The 18570-nt window shown below is 42.8% G+C and overlaps 1 protein-coding gene across 1 annotated transcript in view; it reads left to right on the top strand.

Annotated features, from left to right (window-relative positions):
* The window catches only part of SORCS3 (sortilin related VPS10 domain containing receptor 3), a 643612-nt gene extending 628010 nt beyond the window's left edge, over positions 1-15602 (top strand). Inside the window, exons 22-27 of the mRNA XM_040438225.1 lie at positions 1275-1387; positions 3903-4034; positions 4272-4371; positions 8555-8660; positions 11152-11309; positions 15538-15602. Of these exons, the coding sequence (XP_040294159.1) occupies positions 1275-1387; positions 3903-4034; positions 4272-4371; positions 8555-8660; positions 11152-11309; positions 15538-15602 (674 nt within the window). The remainder of the gene's footprint in view (positions 1-1274; positions 1388-3902; positions 4035-4271; positions 4372-8554; positions 8661-11151; positions 11310-15537) is intronic.
* The last annotated feature ends 2968 nt before the right edge of the window (positions 15603-18570 follow it).

Genomic DNA, 18570 nt, shown 5'->3' with positions numbered 1-18570 from the left:
AGTGGGCGGGTGCGGTGAGGTCATCAATAATGATGTCATCGCACCAGGCAAGCATGAGGACGTCATCACGTCACCGCTCGAGATTTTGCGCGGTTTCTTCAATCAAGATGGCCACGACGGCCTCTCCATGAGAAAATGGATAAGGTGAGTATGTATTTTTATTTATTTTTACTTTTTTTTAGCTTAATTTTAATCTCAGATGCTGTGATCAGTGATAAACGCTGCATCTCAGGGGTTCAATGACCGGGGGGAGGGGGGGCGTCACGATTGCCGTTTTACGTCATTGCGCCCACTACTTACAAAGAAATGTGTTTCTTGACGAAGAAATCAAATTTCACAAATCAAATTTCTTTGTGAAATTCGGAAACGCAGCAGAATTGAATTTTTCATAACTTTGCTCATCACTAATGATGACGATGGGCAACAATTTAAGTCCCACTTAGGGCGCATTCACACGACCACGCCGCTTTTTGTGGTCCACAAATTGCAGATTCGCAATATACGGATGCCTCCAATTGCGGAATGTGCAGGCCATTATAGAAATGCCTATTCTTGTCTGCCATTCCGCACAAGAATAGGACTTCTGTGTGAATGAGCCCTTACTATGGGGGAAATTCGTGGTCAGAGTGGACCCTAAAATACCGGAGAACACTTGGTTACCTGCCAATTGTGGAAATATTATGCCATTACGGCAACTTTCGTGCTTCCCTATGAAAGAAAAAGAACTATTGGGACTTCCATCCTTCACAGGCGAACATTGGGGTCATGAATGATGGTGGTTATGCCACAATCCTGCCTCGACTTGCAAGCTGCCAAATGTCGCAGACACAAAGCAGAAATATAATAAAGTACAGGTCTGAAGACAAATGCAGGAACAAAACTTCCATCAACTTCTTCCTTTCGAAGCCAAACTTCCTGGTGAGGCCTCCATCTGTTCTGTAGGGAACATCAGCAGACGAAATCTCTGTGCGCAAAGTCATTATCCAATTGGTGACAATGTTAATTTAAAAAGCCATTAAGTGTCTGTAAGCGCTCCGCAGGCCGCAAGCTACCTGACGACAGCCAGCAGCTAATGAATATCTACTCTAATAAGCACAAGCATTTAGGCTGCCCTCCGCATGACGTCAAGCCGGAGCTTTTATTTTATTTTATTTGCTTATTTATTTATTTTTAAACATTTGCTAAAATGTGTCAAAATTTTCCTGTGCAAAACTTCAAGAAAGTCAATGCTGAGGGGAATTGACACAAAGCGTCTTTTAATGGTTGTGTTTCAGAGTATTTCCAGTCACAGCTGTTGTCATTTTCTCCGAACCTGGATTATCACAATCCCGACATCCCCGAGTGGAGGCAAGACATCAGCAAGCTCATTAAGAAGGCTCTGATACAGGTATGTATCAATGGTGGCAGCCGAGGGCTGCGTGAGATACATTGTACGCCGCAGGGCGCAAGATGAGAGGAGCGAAGATACGATGTGGCATTGTAATACGGGTAACGATCACGTAGCGCAGACCCCGGCATCAACAAAGCCAGCATAGTGTCCTCTATACAATGTCATCGGAGACTTCACAAAGTCATCTGAAAGGCATCACATAATGGAGATGTAGCAGAGCCGAGCACAAGTCACGTACACTACCTGTGGCTCTTACATCTAATTCATTATCTTAACAAGCGATGTAATGCTGACGGAAAACAATGACAGCTCTGCTACATCTGTATATATGGCTTCAGTGCATGTGGGCCCTTGGGAGACAGCAAGGGCCCCTGTATAATTATCAGCTTGAAACCAACAATAGGCTCTCTACTTGTTGCAAAACTACAATGACCAGCATGCCCTGACATTATCCGTCTGACAAGACATGAAGGAGAAACACAGACTGGAGACCATTACTGTAATACATGCTTACCAGAATACAAAGATAGATAGATAGATAGATAGATAGATAGATAGATATTAGATAGATAGATAATGGATAGATAGATAGATAGATAGATAGATATTAGATAGATAGATACAGAAATAGATAGATAGATAGATAGATAGATATGAGATAGATAGATAGATAGATAGATAGATAGATAGATATTAGATAGATAGATAGATAGATATTAGATAGATAGATACAGAAATAGATAGATAGATAGATAGATAGATAGATATGAGATAGATAGATAGATAGATATGAGATAGATAGATAGATAGATAGATAGATAGATAGATAGATATGAGATAGATCAATATGAGATAGATAGATATTAGATAGATCGGTAGATGGATAGATAGATCGATAATAGATAGATAGATACGGTAGATAGATAGATGGATAGATATGAGATAGATATGAGATAGATAGATACATAGATATTAGAGAGATACATGATAGATAGATAGTTAGATACATAGATATTAGAGAGATACATGATAGATAGATAGTTAGATAATAGTATATATAACATTATGGTCATTTATAGGTTCAGTTTTCTTCAGGGAAGTATATTTTGGCCTCCTCTCCTGCCTCCCCGTCCTCCCCATCCTTCCCATCCTCCCCGTCCTCCCCATCCTTCCCGTCCTCCCCCTCCTCCATGCTGGCGCTCCTCATCTATTTCAGTCTTCTCTGGATCCTGATTACCTGTGATTGACTCGTTTGCCTGTAATATGGATGTCAGATGTAATGTAATAAGACGTCCCATGTAACGAGCAATCAATTAGAGTCCGCTGACTGTACTGCGGTGGATATTTCGTTTAAGAACAGTGATTGAGTCGGCGGCTCCTTCTTCTGAAGCATGTTCCAGAGACATAAGACTTCTGGAATCAATATGATCCATATCTTGGCTTCAGTCTCCTGGTCTGATGGTCTACAGTTTAATATAAACCAAGCGAACCGCACGAGTCCTAAGATATTCTAGGAGATACACCGAGCCAATAAAATAACCCAAAAGATAAGCAAAAATCAGCCGCACAAAGAAGGAGCAGCTTATCTCTTCTATCTCTTTTATGTATATTATATTTTTTTCCTTATTTTACACCAGTTCTACTCCCCTTTAAACAGCCAGAGAAGAAAAAATTTTACATTTTAGATTTTTATGTTTATAGAGTTATGTTTTTCAACACTTTTAGAACTTTTGTGTTTAATTAGTAGCAGTGACGTTTCTTACATTTTTATATGAATGCACTTTATAAGTAATTTTTATTTATAAGTGTTTATATTTCACTTCTATTACTATATTTGTAGTTTTTATTTTTTACCATTCATTTTACTTGTAAAGGAGCTGAGCTGCAGTACCCTGCTATGGCCTTCTGCTCACACCCGATAGGCAGCTGATCATAGGGATGCTGGCTGTCATTATCCCAACCATTCTGATATCAATGACTTTTTCTGAGGATAGGTCATAAATATCTCAGTCGTGGAAATCCCCTTTACTGTAAAAAATTACTCACGGATCCCCCACTGTTATGATGGCGGCCTATGCTCGCCATTGATCCTTCTCCTCAGAAGGCATGGGCATGTTGTAACTTACCCTGCTCAGTTCAGAGTCATATATATGTTCTTCCAAAAATATACAAAAATATATAAAAAAAACACATATAACAAAAAATATAACATTGACATGAATGCTATAAAATGAGCTCTGCTGCTCTTGAGTCCTACGTGACACAAAATTGAAGTCAGTTTCAGTAATACAGTTACAGGACAGACAGTATGGATAGTGCAGGACAAGGACAGTATGTAAGTCTTAGTGGCAATAAACAGGAAGAATTGTTCGTTTTCAGTATCCTGGGGTTTTGGATTTTTTGGGCCATAAATCTGGCTCGATATTTAGCTTTTTGTATTTTTATTCCTTGTGTTGATTCATTTTGTGATGTCACGTACCGAAACACCTCATTTATATATCAATCATTGCAGGTGACCAATATTCTAGAGGAGCATATTCTTGTGGCCATGTTCCCAGGTCTACCAACATCAGCGGAACTTTTTATTTTACCCCCAAAAAATGTAAGCGAAAGGAGAAAAGGAAGTAAAGCAGACCTGGAGCACGTGAGTACAACTACCGATCGCTGATATTTTTTTTTGCCCAGTTTAACTTTTTGTCTAAACCTCATGTCCATATGATAGATGCGCCTATGGATTTCTATAGGTCCATGCTGTATCTTTCCATAAAAAATTGGAACTTGTCCCATCAGAGGCCGTGTACTGTGTAGCGGTGCACGGGGCCATACACACAGCTTTTTATACTTATTCAATATACTAATGTTATATATTTGTTTTTTGCAGATTGTAGAATCTCTTTTTAGTGCCCTCAATCAAAATCTAATAATGTTTGAGCTTAAACCAGGAGTCCAGATATTTGTCTATGTTACTCAACTTACTTTAGGTAAGTCTAAAAAAAAAATATATATATATGTACTAGCTGAAGGACCCGACTTCACACGGGTATATTTCATCTCATTTAATGTTTGTGTGTGTCGTTAAAAGATATTGACAGTATCCACTATAAAAGTGACATCTACAGTACCCTGCCCCTTAACAGTGACCTCCAAAGCCCCCCACCCCTTAACACTGACCCCCCACAGTGCCCCATCTCCTTAAAATGGGACCTCTACTTTAACAGTGAGTTCCACAGCACTCCACCCCCTTGACAGTGACCTCCACAGGGGCCTGCCCCCTTAACAGTGACCTCTACAGCACCCGCCCCTTAACACTGACCATAGGTTACAGTCCCCTTAACTGACCTCCACCATTCCCGGCCCCCTTAACAGAGACCTCCACAGCGACTGCCCCTTTAACAGTGACTGCCACAGTACCTCGCTCCCTTAACAGTGACCTCCACTGTAGCCCGCCCCCTTAACAGTGACCTCTACAGCACCCGCCCCTTAACACTGACCATAGGTTACAGTCCCCTTAACTGACCTCCACCATTCCCGGCCCCCTTAACAGAGACCTCCGCAGCGACTGCCCCTTTAACAGTGACTGCCACAGTACCTCGCTCCCTTAACAGTGACCTCCACTGTAGCCCGCTGCCTTAACAGTGACCTCACAGTACCCTGCTGCCCCTTTAATAGTGGCCTCCACAGTCGCCTCCTCCCTTAACAGTGACCTCCACAGTGGCTGCCTCTTTATTAGTGACCTCAACAGTACCCCGTCTCCTTAACAGTAATTTCCTTAACACCCCACCCCCTTACCACTGACCTCCATAGCGCACTGTCCCCTTAACTGTGGCCTCCACAGCAGCCTGCCCCTAGGGTGGCCAGAGGTCTGGTTTTAGGCTGGACAGTCCGGTTTTTAGACTCCCTGTCCTCCGTCCGGTGCAGGGCCTGGAGGGACACAGGGAAGTCCTTTTGAACAGCTCACTCTCAGACAGCAGCACTGTGCTGCCTGAGCTTGAGCTGCAGGGAGAAAGTTTTTGGCTGAGTGGTAACATTTCCTGGGTCAAGAAAGACCAGGAAGTGGAGACAGGCAGGGGACACAGGGAGTTTTGCAATGGGAACAGTGAGGAATCTCTCTAAGGCATTCTTTTCTTTTTTTGGTCACTTTTTTAAAGTGTAACTATTGTTTCAGTTTATTTCTAATATTGTGTTTGGACAGGGATTTAAATCATTTTTGTAATATACTGTATACTAGAAAATGGGGTATAACTGAGCGTTGCTAAGGAGAGTCTGTCTTCAGTCTTCAGTGTTCTACCGAGTGCTGAAGACACATGGGTGTAACATACAGTGGCTTCCAGTCTGCCCCTTATCACTACCTCAGTCCCTACATATGTATATGTGCCCTGACTATCACTGTCCATCACCCTGCCTTTCTGACTTGTAAGGCTACATTCACACGACCGTGTTCTGCGGTCTGCAGTCTTGCCCATTGACAGATCAGCAAAACACGGATGCCGCCCGTGTGACTTGGTTGCGGACCAAAACAACGGTCGTGTGAATGTAGCCTTACGAACGTGTTTTGCGGTCCGCGGTCTTGCCCATTGACTATAGTGGGATGTGTTTTGCAGTCCGCAAATTGCAGATCAGCAAAACACGGATGCCACCTGTGTGGCTCAGTTGCGGACCAAAACAACGGTCGTGGGAATGTAGCCTTACACACAGGCATCTTCAGCAATCAGCAGAATGCTGAAGACACACTCTCCTTAGTAATACTCAGAGCTTTGCTAAAAAGACTCCTTACACACTCTAGTACAAAGAAACATATTTTTAATTAATAAGAGGGTTTTTTTTTTGTTTTTTTTTGCTTCCTTTTTCCAGTTCTGTTTTAGTATATCTATTATTGTCAGGAATATAGGAAAACCTTGAGCAACAGTTAAACAATTGAAACAAATGACACATTAATTTAAAAAATTGCATTGAAAACATATTTTTGCAAACTGAGTATATCAGATAGGTGTAGGTCCAATATCTGACGCCCCCACGATCAGCTGTTTTGGCACCTCCACAAGCAGAAGGCTCTGTACACTGTGCAGTTTCCAGCTCTCATTCAGTTGAATGGGTGTAGAGCTGCAGTACCACGGCCCGGCCACTACACAGTGTATGGCGCTGTCTGCTTCTACTCTGTATAGTGTTTGGGGCCGTGGCTGGCCGACACAGCTTATCAGTGGGGATGGCAGGTGGCGGACCCACATCAATCTGAAATAAATTACCCATCCTGGGGACAGGCCTTCATTCTCTGTAGTCCTGACTCATGACAAACCCTTTTACTGTGTTTTATTTCTTGTTCACTTTTCAATGTTTTCCCTTCAAATGCACCCATTCATTGTACACTGCAGACACACGGTGACCTTCAGCTGATAGAATAGGAAATATGTTGCCAAAGAAACAACTGGTGAATATGTTGAGAATTTTTTATTTATTTTTAGTTTGCAATTAGATCTGTTTTTTTCCCCATATGTTGTCACTGAACTTTCTGTCCGCACCTCAACCTTATCCTCCCCCCGCCCTCGAAGCTGCTCAGTTCTTATGAGACAGAACTTCAAATCCCCTGCATACATATTCATGCTGACTGCACCCCCCCCCCCCCCAAGGGGTACTAGAAGTGTACAGCATGCCTTTTAGGGCTTTGCCCACACCTGCATCAGGTTTTTGGTTTCTATGACATAATGCAGGCCAGAGACATATCCGTCAATAGAGTTCTGTCCGTGCCCCCAAAATGTGTCCATGCGCCAGTATTTTGTCTGTGCACCAAAAATTTAGTCCGTGTGCCAAGAAAATGTGTCCATGTGCAAAAAAAAAAAAAAAAACTTTTCTAGTCTAAGTTTACACCACCTATATGTTGACATAGTTTCACTCCAAAAATGTTTGGCGCTTGAAGGTGTATTTAGGCCACGCCCCATTGTTGGATGGGGTGTAAAATGCTCAAAATTTTGGTGCATTTTTGGCACATGAAGGTGCATTTGAGCCACGCCCCCTTGTTGGATGGGGTGTAAAATGGTCAAGAAAGAGTGTAAAACAATTAGTAAATGTGAAGAAAAACATGCACACCAATTTTTTTGCTCAAAATGCGCCAAAAAAATGCCGCATTTTCATCAGTAAATCTTGCCCATTGACCACAGTAAGGTCCTTTGGGTTTCCGTTATGGTGTCAGTTATTTACTAGAATAAAATAGGGCTGCACAGTCTTATCCAATAGGATCCGCGATGGAGAAGATGAGAATGAAGCATTATACAGTATACTGTGGCTGCAGGCAGAGTAGCATATTACCTTTTCATTTTGTGTCTATCCAAAGGAATAGCTTGAAGCTTCTGAGATGCAATGCGAACAGGACACCCGCCTACTAGGTGCCATTTATGATACCGGTGTCCTCTTACGTAGCATAGGAGCCCTCTGATATTGCTTCCTTCTGCAGATCTCACTGTACATCTTTGCAGTTTCATATAATAATCATTATATAGAATAGAATCATTTAAAGTAGAACTCACGTAAAAAAATGTTATTCTCTGACCAGCTAGAAAAGTACATTATGTAGTGGATGTAATTTTCATACTAGTGACTGTATTTGGGAGTTATCCCCTCCCTTCTGATCCTCAGCTGTGTCATGTGACCAGCAATCAGACTCTCCAAATAACACAGCATCTTATGTGTGGACAGGAAGTCAGTTTCTCTATGTATTCCTATGGAAGCCTCAATGTCAGTCCCATAGGAATGAATAGAGAAGTGACTTCCGGTCCTGTGTCAGTTGGAGATCAGAGAGCTGGTCACGTGACACAGCTGAGGATCAGAAGGGAGGGGATAACTCTCAAATGCAGCCACCAGTGAGAAGATTACATTCACTACAGATTACATCATCTACCTTTCAGGTCAGAGAATAACAATTTTTGCGGGAGCTCTACTTTAAGAAATAATTCCTTCGTATTATATTTGCTACATTATTTCTTTATTTAAATGATGCATATATTAAGTACTGCCACCCCCGAGGAGCACACCCTACTCCAAAGATTCATTGCCTCTCACAATACAATGATCATTGGAGCTGCATGTATTGTGTGAACTGCTGGACACTTGAAATCACGCATGTTCTGTACATATGAAGGCAATGAGTCCGCCATGTTTGTCTTTCTTTCATAGCCCCATTGGTGGATAACAGCGCCAGTCACAACAGCTCTGCCATGTTAATGCTTCTTTCTGTCGTGTTTGTGGGTTTGGCTGTTTTTTTAATCTACAAATTTAAAAGGTAAGATACTAAAGCATGTGTACACTGTATGTACAGTATATGTATGTGTCAGATTATATAGCATTAGTGCCATCTTCGTATCCTTCATCTTTCACAGATTTTTTCCCATCAACTGTGGACGTTTAGGTTCTTAAAGGGTTAGCCCGCCAAAAATATTGTACAATTTTAAGCACCTGGATCTAAATACTTTTGTAACTAGATGTAATAAAAAAAAATTGTAAAGCCGCTAAATTATTCAATAAAATGCGTATAGCGTCACCTGCGGTTTGCTCTTTTCTTTATTCCTCTATGCACCTCAGTAATATCGGAGAGGTGGTCGCACATGCTCAGTTCCATCTTTCAACTGCTACCAGCTGTATCTATAGTTAGAAGCTCTGACAGTTACAAGGAGAGAGATGTAGCAGAAAGGACACGCCCCATGAGCTGCAAAAGGGAGAAAGCTGCAGCAAAAAAAGACACACCCACTTTAATGAATACCACACCTTGCAGCCACGCCTAACGTCCACTACGTTGAGCTCACGTGGCACGGTTTTGTCACTAGTTATCAAGACGTGATGTTATGCCCTCCCTGGGAGTACGTAAGGTCAGCTTGGCACAGTTTACACAGACATCTCCTGTCCGCACCGGCACAGGGAGGCACGGGAAGTGAGAGAGGGTGGTCCACACTACTTCACGCTCGCTCACAACCCTGACAAGCTGAGAGGCCTTTTCACTGCCCCAGTCAAACAGCGCCCTGTCAGCCCAGTAGACTGCCACCAGTTCCTTGTTAGATATAAGCTCAGTCCGCTAGCGGGATTATATAGGGTCGGGGACCAACCATAAGTAGCATTTAACTAGGCTGAAACATGGACATGGGGATTCGTAATCGAAATACAAGAACAGCGCAAGATTAAATGATATATTTCATTGCCTTAAGGGCGCACTAGACATAACACTGTATACACACAGAAAATATACAATGGTAGGATGTGCAAATACAGATGTAGTGGTACAAACAGGGTTAAACAGAGAAAAAGTCAGTTACCAGGTGGATGAGTAGTCCTTTGGGTTAGGATGATGAGTTCTTGGTTGCTGTAATCCTTAGCTGTAGTCACATGGGGGCAGTGATGTCAGCATTTCCAGATCTCCCCAAACACATTACTCGATGTGGCCCCCTCTGGCCTGTATGGGCCTTTTCACCTGTAGTCGGCCACTCCACTCCCTCTCTCTGGGAGGAGTCCACTCTCCCTTCCTGGTCCTGGTAGCCAAAGAGCCACAAAACCCATTATGGTCACAGGGAGGTGGTTCTGGGACTGCCTGGGTTCCGGCTACAAGTGGAGACCAAACATGGCATTTTTATTTGGTTCCTACTGGGAGATCTCTGTATCTCCCCTTCCTGGTATCCTACCCCCAAACAGCGACCAGGGGCATGTCTGTCTTGGTCCCAGGGTCGCAGATATGTAACTGGTTTATGCCTGTGATAGATGGGCAATTCATAATCCCTTATAAACTCCCGGTTCCATGATGTCTGTTGGATTCTTTTGTTCTGATGACCAACTGATATGGGCCAGTAAAGACCCGGCCTGGAGCGTGGGGAGAAGCCACCCACCCAGTACTTTGGCTACTCCCAGTAAGAGCCGGCCCGGATCAGCTTACAGCCAACTAAAATAGCAACGTGTCAACCAGCACTAGCTGCCGCTGACACTTGAAAATACCGGCTCTTACTTCACCGAGGCCAGGAACCTCGGTGACACATACCTTCCGTCAACGACGGACCCTTGCGCCTTCCTACAATACCCTGGTTTAGGGGATTATTGGTAACCCTTCTGGCCCCAGCAGCTATTCCCCTGAATATACAGTATATACTACATACAGATGCCAAATCACACAATATACTGAATATAGCTGCCAGACCTTTATGGCGGCAGCTTGTCTCGAGCAGGAACATTCCCCCCCCTTTCCTCATGAACATTGGCGGTGAGTCATGAGCCCCACAAAACAAATTAAATCATTTGTAAATTCTACTAAAATCAGCAGGATCGGCCAAGTTTTGTCTAAAGTGTACATGCACGTTAAACTTTTCTTTTGCATATTTTACAGTTTTTACTGTATTTATGACATATTATTAGGGATGAGCGAACCCAAACTACAAAGTTCAGGGACCCGGACCCGAACCTGGACTTTCACTGAAGTTCGCTTCCGGTTCGGTGTTCAGGTGATTTTATTATTTTCCCTTTTTTTTTTACCCCTAAATTGCCATATAACCATGTTATAACAGAAAATAATAAAGTGAAGTTCGGGTTCCTATTGACTTCAATGGGGTTCAGGGTCAAGTTCAGGTCCCGAACCCAAACTTTGACCTGAAGTTTGGCCGAACCCGGCGAACCGTAACTTCCACGGGTTCACTCATCCCTATATATAATTATAAAAATAAAAATAAATTAAATTCTTATCTTTTTCAATGTTATGCAATGTTGCAAAATCTTAAACATGCTAAACATTTTATGTGCAGGAAAATCCCATGGATTAATATCTACGCTCAGGTACAACACGATAAAGAACAGGAAATGATCGGGTCCGTCAGCCAAAATGACAGCGCACCCAAAATATCGCTCAGCAATTTCACGGAGGAGGAGCTGACGGACAAGGAACTGGACGGGCGAGTCATCGGTAATTTCAATGCAGATGAATGTTCTCTCGATGCTCTCTGATGGAATGTGTGCGCTCAGCAAAGTGAATCTAGTCAATTAATCAAGTAAAAGGCGGCTTCCAGGACAGTCATGGCAGAAGTGTAATGAATGGGTTCCACATGACTTGGCGGGGCTCGGAGCCGCCTCCTCCCCAGGATGGCGGTGCTGTTTGGTGACCTCTGCGCTGATAGACATGTCACATCCATTATTACTTTGTCATCATGGTAATGTGTTTCCATTGCATACAGAGTGTTAGGGTTCAAGAAATGGCAAATTTGATTAGAAAAAAACACTTACACAGTAAACATTGCATCGTAGAATCCGGAGCAATTTAGTGTCGCACAATAATGAGACTTCTGGGTCTATTGAACAAGTTATTTTATTAATGTGCAACCGATCAACTAACCGGAGGTGAGTACTGAACTACTGCAGAATATAGTACGTCCATACATCTGCAGAGGGTCTCTATCTATCTATCTATCTATCTATCTATCTATCTATCTATCTATCTATCATAGGTGCATATTTTCATAGCTAGCATGGTTGAAAAGACAAGTCAACTAAGGGATGAGTGGGGAGGTGAATTTTAAGAAATGAGAGTGAGAAAGATACACTTTAGAATATCTTTATTTATTTCTTTCTCTTTCTTTCTTTCTTTCTTTTTTTCTTCCTTTCTTTTTTTCTTTATCTTTCTCTCTCTCTCTCATCACTAGAAATTCTCATTTAAATAGTATCAAAAATTTTGGGAAATTCAGATTAAATTTTGATTCCATAGAATCTTTTCTCTACTTAGAATGCACTGTTCCTTCATTGATTACAAGGTGTCTGAACCTTTAGGCAGCAAAGCAGCCCCAAACTATGAAGTTCCATCCACTGTCCCCAAGCCATGATACCTTCTTCACCCGTCCCAATCCATGATGTCCCTTCCACCAGCCCCAAACCATGATGTTTCCTCCACCAGCCCCAAACCATGATGATTCCTCCACCAGCCCCAAACCATGATGATTCTTCTATCAGCCCCAAACCATGATGATTCCTCCACCAGCCCCAAACCATGATGATTCCTCCACCAACCCCAAACCATGATGATTCTTCCATCAGCCTCAAACCATGATGATTCCTCCATCAGCCCCAAACCATGATGATTCCTCCACCAACCCCAAACCATGATGATTCCTCCACCAGCCCCAAACCATGATGATTCCTCCATCAGCCCCAAACCATGATGATTCCTCCACCAGCCCCAAACCATGATGCTTCCGCCACCAGCCCCAAACCATGATGATTCCTCCACCAGCTTTAAACCATGATGCTTTCTCTACCACTCCAAACAATAATGTCACCTCCACCAGCCCCCAAAATTATGCTTCCTCCACCAGCCTCAAACCATCATGTCCCCTCCACCAGCCCCAAACAATGATATGATGCCTTCTCCACCAGCTCCAAACCATGATGTTCCCTTCACCAGCCTCAAACAACAATGCTCTCTTTACTAGTTTCAAATCATGATGGTCCTTCAACCAACTCCAAAACCATGATACCCCTTATCTCAACTGTAAAGCATGGAGGAGAGTGCATCATGGTTTTGGGCTGGTGGAAAAGGCATGATGGTTGGGGGCTGGTGCTGGGGATCATGCTGGTTTAGGACTGTTGGAGGAGACGTCATGCTTTAGGGCTGATGCAGGAGCTTTATAGTTTGAGACTACTGGAGGAAACATAAAGGTTTGGGACTGCTTTGCTGCCTCAGGGTCTGGACATCTTGCAGTCATTGAGGTGACAATTATTTCTTAGGTAGTGATGGACGAACATCGGCCGGGACGATTAGAGAACGCGATCGTGCAAACGCGATCAAATGTTCGTGAACCGCAAGTTCGCGACGGGCCTCATTCACTTTAATGGTAGGCGAAACTGAAAAACCTTCAGCTCATATTTGCAGCCACCAAATACTTACTAGAAGTACACAAATAGTCCCACAACATGGACAGTGACATACCAGAGGGGGGTCAATGGCAAAAATTCCCACAAAAAATATGTATTTTAATCAGGGGCTATTTTTATGCGTCTTAAAGGGAAACTCTTGAAAATGTGGCCTGCTGGAGCCTACAAAAATTGTATTTCCTATCGGTTTGTTGTATACAAATGTGCAGCACTCCACGTTTTTGTATCCTGCAGAGTCCATTAAAAAAATGCATACGTTAACGTAATTTTTTTTTCTACCATGGAAATGTATGGTGAACGGAAGCCACTGTGCGGCATCAGTCTGAGGCATCTGGTAACGCATATATTTTTGGTATGCATTAAATGGATGGGAAAAATAAGATGTGAACCCAGCCCTAGTGTCAGAATAAGCGCCAGTACACAGCGGAGCAGCGTGGCGGAGAGGGGAGGCCGTCATGTACTGACAGAGCGCTAACTGGTCCTGGTGGTCAGGGATGAGGACTGTGTTTCCCAAGGATCATTTTCTACTGGGAAATACAGGGCACAGTATAATACACTAGAATCTATATAATATAAAGATATTAGCCCGACCCCCGAATAATAATACAGTTAGGTGGTCATTTATTATATAGGTCTATGTTAGGCGTATTTCTGACACAGATTGTGGCGCAAAGGTCCTTAGCACCGCAATCTGCATATTTTTCCCGCTTATGCCAGGTGTAAAAAAGGATGGCGTGGGCAGAGAAAGGGATACAGTTATGGCCATCCAGTTATTGGATACCACCGCCATACATTGACCGGATAACACCTCTATACAGTGACCGGATAACACCGCCATACCGTGACCGGATAAAAGGGTATAAGGGGGCACAGTACAGGGAATGACTATGGGCACTGCACAGGGTGTGGTAAGAGGGCACAATGCAGGGTATAAGGGGGCACAGTACGGGGTGAGGGGCACAGTCACATGACCCTGTGACATTAGAAGGTCCTTATGGTGAATGCGGTTCATACGCCACCATAATGAGAGGCAGAGGAGTGAGACAAGGGTGTGATTATGTGGCTAGAGATGAAAAAATGTAACTGTCAGCCAGTACAGGCCCCAAAAATTACCCAATAGGCCTTCACCTGACAGCAAAGAATTTTGGATTCTGTGGCTGGAGGTACATTAGGCTGTGACAGGATAAATATGTAAGTGTCGGCCAGTACAGGCCCCAAAAATTTGGCATTCAACGGATATAAAAGGCCTTTTATGCCGCTGGGGGGCAACTGGTTAATCACACCAGTAGAAATTATTTCTTCAAATAGCGTTTGTCACTCTGTGTAGATGCGATGATGCAGCAAAACCGCAAACAGATGCTGCACTACCTAAAAGCACTATATAGAAAGTATATTATAGGTATATCACCCCCCCCTGGGGGGGGGGGGAAAACAGGTATATCACACCAGTTGGAATTAGTGATTCCAATAGCGTTTGTCCCTCTTTCTAGCTAAACCTCACACAACTGCTGCACAATTACACCCCTCAGTATGTCACACCTATCGATAGCACACCTATACCAGTCTTTAAAAGGACTTTTGTGGCCCTATTAGCTAGCGTTTGGTGTCCCTAACAGCCGGTCCCTGCCCCACACAGCAACCTCTCCCTACACTGGCAAAACACTGCATGTTAAATGGCGGCCAGATCAGGTTTATTTATAAGGTAAGGGGTGTGTCCATGTGCTGAAACGTCTCAATTGGCTGTCCTGTACCACCTGATGGATGTGTCATGGGTCAAAGTTCTTCACAATGTAAAAGAATATGGCGGGCGCGAATATCGCCATATGTTCGCCCGTTCGGCGAACAGAGAACGTGCAAAGTTCGCTGCGAAACGACCGAACCGCAAGGCCATCTCTATTCTTAGCTGTATGAAAGACATTTTACATGGAATTGTAAGGACAGCGTACATTGCCTCAAGTTAAAAAGACTGCTAAAGGGTCTACAGTTTATTCAACTCAAGGGGTTCACTTATTTTTTCTCACTGAACTTTGAATGTTTACTCAATGTGCTCAATAAAAACATGAATGGTAAAATGTTTCATTAGATTGTGCTTAGTTATGACTGATGTGAGTGCGGACACTTACTGCATCCTTTTTCCTATTCTCTGTTCTTCGAGCCGCGCCATGTGTCCTTGGATATAATGTAACGGAAAGGTTATGCATTTAGTTTGATTCATGTTCTGTGATTTGATTTAATCTTTTGTTCTGCAAATCTTCCATTTTTTTTTTAAGGTACCATCTCTACGATTGCAAACAGCGAAAGCACAAAAGAAATCCCCAACTGTACCAGTGTTTAATGGTGACGAATATTCAGCCGGGCCAAATTCTGGACAATTTTTTTTGTACGGAAATAAAATAAAAATAAAAAACAACTTTCATTTTCTGCTCCTCTGTGCCACAGCAGGTGGTTGGGATGGATTTTGTCAAAACCTGAAAAATGACTTGAACACCTGCTTCCTTTCTTTATTTCCCTACTTTTTTCAATAAACAATTGTTGCCGGAGGTGGAAAAATGTAAAAAAAAATAAACAAAAAAAAACAGAAATACCCTCTATTTTCACACAGTGGTTTCAGTAATCAGCTCTGAAAATGTTTCCCCGTCGGCTTTTCATTTCCATTTCCCTGGTGCGGCAGTTTCATTAAAGGAAGGACCCCGGAGACATTTCTATGAAAATGCTTGGGAACAGCCAGGTGTTCTTTTTTGCCTGACCAAATTTGATTATGACCAGGTGTCGAAAACAGGCAACGGAAAAGAATTCGATTCACTCGTGGTTCTATCTTTTCAAATTTTTCCAGGCACATCACAATGTGTTTACAATGTAGAGAAAAATTATGTATTCCGCACAAATATCATATATTTCTGCTCCAGAATTTTGATTTCTACCAAAAATAAGATCTCAATTTTTGTAATTTTCTTTCGACAACTCGCATCTGTTATAAAAATATGAATTTCAGATTTTTTCTTTCTTTGAGACCTGCAGCTTGACATGTTGAAATGCATTATTTAATTGGAGATGGATTTCACTCCCCCTCCCCCCGTATTGTGTTAAAGTAAGAAAAGGATAAAATGTATTTATTAGAATCTCAAAAACCCAAGACAATTTCCTCCTTGTCAATTAATTTGCCCTGTTATGAATTATTCTGGTAACTCAAAAATTTCCAATTTCCTTTGTGATTTTGTGGAGAGGCTAGGTTACACTTTGCACATCTGCATAACTTCCTAAAATTTGATGCTCTAAAAATTCAGAATTTTTTATATATATATTTTTTGCAATAAAGTGAAGAATTACAGATGTGTCCATTGTGTGATGGACACCAATTGCGCTGGATGGACCCCAACTTTTATGTGGTCTGTCTTGTTATCATCATAATGTCTAGAGTTTAGCGAACCTGCCTTTTGGCAAGTTCGGGTTCGGGGTTCTCACTGAATCCATCACGTAATTCAATCCCGACATGTCAAATGGAATGTCTTTAGAAGCAGGTTGTCACAATACAAGTGTATGACCAGCAGAACGGAACCCTCAGGGCTGGCCATACACTTATATTACGCGGCATGCCGGCATTGAATTACGTGATGGATTCCCTGAGAACAGAATCCATTACGTAATTCACTTAAATCCCGAACTCGAACCTGCCAAAAGGCAGGTTCACTCAACTCTAATAGTGTCTTTCATTTTGCACACTACTTTTTCAGTGAATCTTTGACAGAGGCTCCTAATAGAACCTCCAATGCAGGTGTGAACATAACCTTAATCATTCTAGGATTGCATTAAGTCAAAAATTGCCAATCTTATTCAATACAATATATTTTTGTAACATTGGAATCTACAGGTGATGGATGGTATCCATCAGTTGTAGAAATGTTCTTGTTTGTTCAACATCTCACGCCATGTATCTGGTGATACCAGGTTTAGAGACAAGTTAAGGATGGACGTACCTGTACATGATGATACATTTTAGGGTTCATGCACACAACTGTATTATGACTCTGTTCTGTATGGAGTCCATTGGGTATCTACTGTTCACCTATTGGCCACATGGACCCCATTTTGGGATATTCCATTAGACTCCATGGAGGTATAAAGAAGCATGTATCCTAGGGGAGAGTATTTCTGTATGTAGAGCCTGTTTGGCCATGCATGGAGATTGTTTGGTTCCATACTAAAGATGGTGCGTGTCCATCAAACTTTCATCAGTGCAGATGCCATACTTGCATCAAAAATATGGGAACTATGATGAAAACAGAAAAACACAATTGTGAACAAAGCCTGAGATCAATATGGCACTACTTTACAAAATTTAAAGGGGTCTGGGTAGTTGATAAATAGATTATTTTTGGGGCCCTCACTGCTAGGACTCACTGATCACTAGAACAGGAATTCTGTGTGCCCTGTTCCTCGTCATTGGGGTCCCACCAATCAGCAGAACAGGAATACTGATCCTGCTGCTTCTCCTCACTGAGGTCCCACTGATCACTGGAACTGGCGTAATGTGCTTCCTGTTCCACCTTATTGTGGTCCCAATGAGTACTGGAACTGGAGTCTTGTTCCCCCTGTTCCTTCTCATTGTGGTCCCACTGATCACTAGAACAGAAATATTGATCCTCCTGTTCCTTCTTACTGAGGTCCCACCAATCCCTCGAACAGGAATATTGATCCTCCTGTTCCTCCTCACTGAGGCCCCAACAATCACCAGAACAGGAATATTGTTCCTCCTGTTCATCCTCACTGAGGTCACAACAATCACCAGAACAGGAATATTGATCCTCCTGTTCCTCCTCACTGAGGTCCCAACAATCACCAGAACAGGAATATTGATCCTCCCGTTCCTCTTCACTGAGGTCCCAACAATCACCAGAACAGGAATATTGTTGCTCCTGTTCCTTCTCACTGAGGTCCCACTGATCACTGTAATTGGAGTCCTCACTTTGTCCTCACCCACAGCAGGCCGGGCTGCCAGAGTATACATACTTCTCCTTCTGCAACAGCCTGCTCTTCATTGGCCAGTTTGTTCTCTGTGAGCCCATGCTTTCTGGCTTTTAAACTGTGGCTGGTGGTCTCAGGGTATTTAAGACACATTCTCCAGTGCCTGCGTTAGGTATTCTAGCTTGGTAGTCCCAGTGAAGGTGTGCTTTTCTGTGCCCCTACTCTGCCTGTTTGCCGACTCTGACATTCCAATGCCTGCCCTGACTTCTTCCAGTTTACCATATTGACCCTCAGCTGACTGCCCTAATATTGGACTTGTTTTATGGATAGACACAAACCCA

Source organism: Bufo bufo, chromosome 6 (genome assembly GCF_905171765.1).
Source record: "Bufo bufo chromosome 6, aBufBuf1.1, whole genome shotgun sequence".
NCBI classification, from domain to species: Eukaryota; Metazoa; Chordata; class Amphibia; order Anura; family Bufonidae; genus Bufo; species Bufo bufo.
This window is presented reverse-complemented; position numbering and strand designations above follow the sequence as displayed.